Below are 8,080 nucleotides of genomic sequence, written 5' to 3' on the forward strand. Positions count from 1 at the left end.
AGAGAGAGAGAGAGAGAGAGAGAGAGAGAGAGAGAGAGAGAGAGAGAGAGATTCTGTATCCCTTTGCTGCTCCTGCTTTGTACAGGAAATGTATTGTCTTTGTGATACAGAGTGTGAAAGTAGCAAGTCTGGCCTTTATAATGCCAGGTTGTTACAATGTACTAATAACTGCTTACATTGTTGCATATTAAGGTAATGAGGAAAATAAAAACAAACAAATTTTAATTTCTTAAGGTACACGTTCAGTTTTCTTTTCAAGCAGTGAACAGACAGCAAGGTACACTTATTCAGGAATAATAATAAAAACAAGCTCAAAGGTTTAGATAATCTTCTTGGAAAGATTTGTATTATGTCCTCCAATAAAACATTGCTTTAGATTAAATGTGTGCGCAGAGCCCTATGTGTGTGTGTTTATAGTAAGTCATAAACATGGCTGTTCATTCGGGGCCTCACCTCAGGACTTTACAAAGACAGCAGGTCTGAAATGGGTTTCCATCTGTGACTCACTTTTTACCCCCCTCTCTCTTAAGTTCATTTAAAACATAAACAGACTAAAATTGTAACTTTACAGTTAGTATAGAGCTTTACAAACATAAATAGATAAAAAATAAGATATTTTTTCAGTATATATATATTTAAGTTTGTATATGAACTTCCACCTCTCTATACTTTAAGATCTTTTCTAAACATGTTTTACAGAATGTAAACTCGACAAAAAGAGAATGTAGATTTCTGGTCAATTTAAATTTATTTATAGTTTATCAAATCACAAATTATCAAATCATAAGAAATTTGATAATTCACAAAAAAAGAAGATTTTCAGGGCACTAAAGAGAGAAAGTAAACCTATTACCTATTTTCTTAATAAATACTGTTCAAATCAGTCCCATTAATTGTACTCCAGTGTATTCCAGTTCGAAATATGTAATTCCGCATAAATAAAACTCCCTTGCGATTGCGAGTGAGGCTATAGAGAACAACAGGAAAGACAATGTCTTATAGCTTCATAGTTTTCCTCAAGTTCACCACTGGCTCACACTTATCGTCACTCCAAAAAAATAAAATAAAATAAAACTATGCACATTAATGACAACAGTAACAACCACCTCAGACACATTTTCAGGTCTTCAATTCTTTTTTTTTCTCCTCATGTTTCTCTTCGCTTTTCTCTTTCTCCACAAAACTCTTACTTTCCTAATTTTCTTTTCGTGGCTCTCACCTTTCAATTACCCCTCCTTAGAGTCCTGTGCTGTAAGTTATAAAGTCATTGTGGTTGGTCTGTGTCAAGAAGTCCATTCAGCTCTCTACAATGCAGTGACCTTTTGCCCGCTGGTGTGAATGCTACCTGCAGCCTAATCAACTCGACAGGATTAGCTCCCAACTTGATGACTTCCCAGCACAAGCTCAGATGCCCGGGAAAAAGAGAGAAAGAGTATGAGGGAAGAAAACTAGAAGTCAGTGGAAAACAGAGCAGTCGCAAAAAATAAAACCATTCAGCTTTCTGTGTAAAGATGACAATGGACAAACCCGTAATGGCAAAAATGCCAGAGCAGAGCTCAACAAAAGACCAAGAGAATGAGAAAAGTAAAGGAGGAAACTAGGAGGAAAGAATCATTTAGGCCTCTTGATCAACATGTCACTCATATCACCTTACGAGACCCCCTTTCAATTCCATCACTGAAATGAAATTTAATTGTTTTTCAGACCTGTTTAGCAAGACAGTTGATATTGGAACAGTGCTCGGTCTAACCTCCCCCACTGTTGCGAAAGAAGGGGAGCATCTAGCAGTCTTTTATTAGATATGATGGCACATTTCACAGTTCCCTGACTTACAGATACCCAATCCTGCGATTAGTCAGCACTTTGACGTTATCTTAAGTTCCTTGTCAGAATTAATTTAGTGTGGGTGGCCTGCTGCAGTGTTGTCTGTCGACTGAGCTCCATTCCCCCTACGCTTGAGAAGGGAGGGTGGAGACAACGAAGGCTGGAAGATCCGTTTCAAATAAGCCCAAGTTCCAATCAGTGCCAAAGCAGCCACCTGAGAACTAAATATCTCCCTCCATCAAAGGCTCCTATTCTGTGAGGAGGAAAAGGACAGCACAAGCTTGAATGAACAAGTTGAAAATAAATCCTGTCTTGGCCAGCCTGTCGCCCACTTAGTGCCCTTAACCACGCAGTCCAGCCACTGATACCAGAGAACTGATACACTAACTTAAAGCACTGGTCACGCACAGCTAAACAAGATTAGCTCCTTACGGCAAGGACTCTAGATGGATGAGAAAAAAACCTTCAATCGCATTTTACCATGGCAAGATTTCAAACCATTTTTTTGTTTTTGTTTTACAGTTTCAAGTGTTGAATCATTACAGAGAATCAGAAGCACTGATGTTGCATGTTAATCAAGATTGGCAGGCAACTAGAGCCACTTGCCTTACCAATGTGAAACTGGACTCCTGTCTTTAGTCTCAGTATCTGTGCTGACACTTCATTAGAGGTCTTTTCCTGGTGGCCCACCACATCCGGCTCCACTCCTGCCACCCCTGCACTGTCCCACCTGATGAAAATTAATGGATTACAGCATTTCAATTTGTGGGCGCCAGCTCTGTTGTCAGCCTATCTTAATCTCTTTCAATTAGGGAGCAGTTCTCAGGCAAATCTCTTGACATCTGAGAACGGAGAACAGGCCGGCCGCTCTGACCCAAAAACAAGCTGAAGTTATCCATGGGTGCTTGTGAGTCCAGCTCCTCAATATCTCGGTTTGTCTTTCTTCTCCTCCACTTCCGTAATTTGTCTCAGACACTGATAAGTCGGTTGGGCAGCAAGCGAGTAAGCTGCAGACATTAGAATAGGTTTACATGTCCCAACAGCCCACCTTGGTTGAGGCATAAAAAAAAGCTTCTGAAGATTTTATTTACTGAGACGTGTCCCCACAAAAAAAAGTAGTCTGGGTGAAACTTCACTGCAGTCTGACAAAGATACTGACCAGTGGTTCCCCATGGCGAGAGGAGGATTGCCTTATTTTTAGACCCATTCTCCATTATCTGTATGCTTTGTTCTCATAATGGTTATCCCGCTCCCATCTGCAGGAACACAAAATAACCCTTTAATGCTTAGAAAGCAGAAAAATGGCCCGGCCTTCGGTAATAAGCCTTGAATTACCTACCCAAGGGTTTTCGTTTCAAGATGTGGAATCTTCAATTATTATGTTCCCATTTAGAAGGAGGAAGGAAAGAAAAAGAGAAAAGGGGAGGGAGATAGCAGAAAAGAGTGAAGAAGGGATGAGGCCCAGACACTAATGGTGCCAGAGTGAGGCTTTGTTCACTTGCTACATTTAGCCTGTCCTTCATCATCTGCCCTCAGCCTCACAACGGAACAAACAATAAAAGACCTGAAATATGGATTTCTTTTCTTTTTTCCTTCAGTGTTCTCATATCTCACTTTTTATCAATCTCTTCATGCTCGTAAGCTATCTGTATCTGCCATCAAACATATATCTATATGTCATATTTAGGGCGGTTAGAGAGCGTAATCCAAAATTAAGTTTTAGGAACTAAAAAACTGAACTACCAAAAAGGACTTCCTTTTTTTAATGCCGAACTTAACTTAAAAACATTGTAAGTTGGATACGTGTCTCTGTATCAATCTCATAGCAAATCATCTCAGTCATAAAACCATTTGAAGGTGCCAGACTTTAAACAGATTAATTCCCCAAAACAAGAGACAACAAGCCGCGAGGCACCAACCACATTTACTATCATATGATAAACCAGGCTTGCAGAATCAGACCACAAACCACAGAACAGTGGTTACTTTAAAAACCAGCCATAATATGAAACTGGTTGTATTTCCCCTCTCCCTTATGTGCTACTTATACTGTTCTGGCAGTCTGCCTAGGCCTAATATTGTCTTAATAATTTATACAATTTATGTTACATGTCACTTGTATTCCAAACTTTGTATTTAAACATGCAACCCAAATGCCTTTTTTTAAACACTATCACTAAACCTTGTGACGTGCTTAGGAAAACTATCAAAAAGAGAAAAGACAGTGATAGAGAAACACAGAATGCATGAACATACAAAAAGTTTTCTGTGTTTTTGCATCAGTTTGTTTGGATGTAAATTAATTTACGCAAGTAAAGAACATTTTGCCACCAGACAAATTAAATCATATTGCATTTTTTTCAGTAAACTTTAGTTTATTGTTTGTTTGTTTAGATTAATTTTTCATTTGACATTATCCATTTTGATAAATGCGACCCACCACATCAGGAATTAAGACAAATTTGGTCAAAATACACTATGCATGTTTTCATATTTCTGGCTTTTTAAGTTACATTTTGATACCAAGATCATCCTGATATCATGAGCGGCTCTAGAGATACGCCTCAATTTAGCTTGTTAATTGGGATGATCTCTGTGAAATCAACTGGAATCCTATTTTTAGTGTACTCATGACAGTTTCTTGACGTTATGTAAAATTGGAAACCTCAAACTATATTTAGATATTGCGATTTCCCAGCTGGTATTGAAAGTAGCTTTGCTAGCAGAAAAGTGATGTATTTTCTGCTCAAAAACATTGTTCGTTTGTCAAAATACTCCTTCAAAGTACTTGTAGTTACGGTTTTTATAATGTTTTTTGACAAAATCTAATATCTGCATGTTTTTCAACCAGTGTAAAGTAACTAATAAACAAAAACTTTTAAATAAATTTCATTCATTTACTTCAAATGTTTTAAAGTGGTACAATTTATTACACTATCTTACAGAAATTGATAAGCATTGAGTGAGAATTTCAGTAGGAATGCACGATATATCGGCATTAATATAGGTATCGGCCAATATTGGTCATTTTTTAGAATATCGTATCGGTCCGATATGTAAAACTGGGCCGATATTAACATCCGATATTGATTTTCCATTTTTTAGCTTTGTGTTTTTGTTTTGGGAGGGGAGACAGTTGGTTGAGCGTCATCTGTTTGATCATGATAGTGATATTGACGTTGCAAAGCCAAGAATAACTGAAGTAGGGAGCCATGTCAGAGGTCTGGTCATTTATATATGGTCTCAAAAAAAGACCCAGGTGTGTTCGTGTGTATATGTATAATATAATTTGTGTGTTTGTGTAATATCGGTAAATATCGGTTATCGGCCATAACAGCAATAATTATACTGGATATCGATATCGGCTGAAATTTTCATATTGGTGCATCCCTAAATTTCAGGTGCATCCTTTTCCTTCTTTCAGGCTGACCTGCTGGAATTTTGATTGAGTTTCTCCTCTGTGTCCTTAAGAAACTGTTCAAAGTCCAGATCACTGGAAACCCCCGGAACCAGAAGCTCCACGAAGGCATGGTCCTCCGGAAAATCCTCGGGCCATTCCATGTTGCCCTGCACAAGAGTGAGACAGTTAGAACCTGAGCGTTAAAAAGTATCTTCCATGTGCATCCGATTGTCAAAATAAATTATGTCAAAAAGATAATAATCACAGGTGCCAAGACTGAACTAACAAGGTACAGAAATCAATCATCTGCATGATCACAAGTGTTTTATTACAACTGTCTGTCAAGGAACACACACACTGTCAGCGATGCCATGTGGTCTAAGATCATGTAATATTTCCTCAAACAAGACTTTTATTAGAAGGCACAAATCAATTTATCTGAAGCACCTGAAACACAAGCCACTCCTCATCTACAAAAGCAGTTTTTTTCCAGTACACCCCCCGTTTTTTCCTCTGAAAATCATTTGTAGTAAGAAGCGCACTTCATCAGAATGCATTGGCTCAGTCTCAAACCATTTCTACATAACGACACTAGTTAACGTAGGGAGATATAAAGAAAATAACACAAGATTAATAAACAATAAGGTGAGATTCTCTTCAGAGAAGACTTTAAATAAACAACTCATCTTCTCGGGTCTCTACCAGAGCTGAGGTCCTCCCCTCCCACCCCGTGGTGCTTAACGCACACGCTAACAGCCAATCCCATGTCGGTGCCACGCTGCTGGGTCTCATATCAACATTGTCATCAGTGTGAGTCAAGTGGAAGGTAATGGAGAGTGTCTGTGTCAATTTGGCTTTCTCACACTCCGCCTCTCGCCCCTTCCTCATCATCAGCTCTGATTTTAATAATCCCTGTCAAACTCCGAACAGCTCCCTGCACGCAGCTCTGCTTCTTTCTCCGCAGCATACAGTCGACGCCAGTCTCCCTGACAGGGTAGACAGGAAGCTCAACATTCATTTAGCCTGCACAAAGGGAGGCCTGTCCAGCTGGACAAATATTATTTCCCTCCGCTGACAGCCTCACCAGTTAGGCTTGTTCTTTTATTATTTCTCCGTTTCTTCCTTACCCTCTTTCTGCTTACCCTCGTCATCATGCTCCCTTTGCACCACCGTCTGAGGAAGGGTCTAAATGCAGTCATCGCTTGAATGAGAAAAAAAAACTTTCAGTTCCTAGATTGGGAGTTAAACAGTCTAATAAAGTAAGCAGCTTGTGTCTAGTTTTGCCTTTTCATGTGTAGGTGGTGTCCAGAAGATCATTTTTGATTTTTAGGGGTTAAGGATCACACAAACAGATGGACAGGGAGTTTGAATGTTCACACTGTACGTCTGCTGGGTGTCTACCTTCTGGTCTGCCGACATAACTTAAGCATGAGCGTGTACATGTAAGTGCGTGTGGGTTAGGATTCGCCAGGAATCACACAGGGCCTCATTAGAGCAATACTTTAAATCATCCAGTCTCCATTGTCTTGTCATTGGCTCTTTAGAAAGCAGATGTTAGACGAGCCCCTGCGTGTTTCAAAGATCTGCAACAGGGACAACCGGGCCAGGCACTGAGACGCTGCCTGCCGAAGACATCAGCTGCACCACTATTAGAGCATGAGAAGAAACGCAGCCTCAGAGAAACACACACACACACACACACACACACACACACACACACACACACACACACACACACACAGCAGCCCTATCTCTCTTGCCGCTGCCTGTCTTCTACAGCTAGGCTAACACAGAGGCCCATTTACAGTAATGAGTTTGTCCTGAAATATTTAGCAGCATATCCCCCAGGCTGCAGCTTTAAAACCACTTAGAACATGTCAAGTTAAAGTCAACATTATTTTAAAGGGGGTACCTTAACAGCCCTGTTAAGGAAGCGTCATAAATTAAACAGGTGCATTTCCTAAGATCACAACAGTGCTGAAAACTATCTCACATGCACCCCAGGGGAGGGCATGGCTTCACCGTTACTGTACAACACAGTTGCCTGGCTTCATTATATTGCTTGGGACAGATTTACATCTTTAGAGCGATTCAGATGCAAGCTCTATGAATTAATCAGATCTATTTCACGTGATGCAATGATTCTGCTAAATGTTTTACAACACAGGTTCAGTTCAGCTGTTTTGAGCAAGTTTTTTTTTTCTTTACTACAAGGAAACCTGTTGACTGAATGCTGAGAGTGTAACCAAACTGTGTAACACCGTGTAAACCAGCAGGTGTGATTCATCTGCACTGAGCTAATGAATAATACAAATTAATCACAATAATACATGTTATTGATTTCTTTTGTAATCAGGGGCATTAAATCACTGAGTAATTAGTTATTTATAACCCATGACAGCAATAATGTCACACTGCAGCAAATCACATTATGGTATGGAAAATGTAAACTTTGAGTAAATGTAACATATCAAACATAGTTATAATCCAGAAGTACTTCCACATACTCATTTCATTCATGTTATTTATGCAAAAATGACAGTGAAGCAGCAAATATGTTCACATAAAATATAATAAAACTAAGAACAAAATGCAAATAAACTGTAAATTCATATGTAAAAATTACTTATTTCTTAACACCATGTGCAATATCTAATCTAATACAGTACCGGTATCTCCATGTGCTGTCACTTTTATTACTGAATGTAACATACATCTTAACTGATTGCATGTACCTCTGTAGGGTTTTACTTTTGTTACAAAGTTTTGTTCCTGTTTCTTGTTACTGTATTGTTGTTTTGTGTGTGTGTGTGTGTGTGTGTGTGTGTGTGTGTGTGTGTGTGTGTGTGTGTGTGT

The 8,080-nt window shown here is 39.2% G+C and overlaps 1 protein-coding gene across 4 annotated transcripts in view; it reads right to left on the reverse strand.

Moving 5' to 3' along the window:
* Positions 1-8,080, reverse strand: part of kiaa0825 (KIAA0825 ortholog) — a 142,995-nt gene that overhangs the window by 132,778 nt on the left and 2,137 nt on the right. For all 4 annotated transcript variants that reach the window (XM_014012520.1, XM_014012522.1, XM_014012519.1 and 1 more), the window contains exon 2: positions 5,255-5,391. In XM_014012520.1, coding sequence (XP_013867974.1) covers positions 5,255-5,385 — 131 coding nt within the window. In that variant the 5' untranslated portion in view covers positions 5,386-5,391. The remainder of the gene's footprint in view (positions 1-5,254; positions 5,392-8,080) is intronic.

This window comes from Austrofundulus limnaeus, unplaced genomic scaffold (assembly GCF_001266775.1).
Source record: "Austrofundulus limnaeus strain Quisiro unplaced genomic scaffold, Austrofundulus_limnaeus-1.0 Scaffold92, whole genome shotgun sequence".
In the NCBI taxonomy this organism is placed as follows: domain Eukaryota; kingdom Metazoa; phylum Chordata; class Actinopteri; order Cyprinodontiformes; family Rivulidae; genus Austrofundulus; species Austrofundulus limnaeus.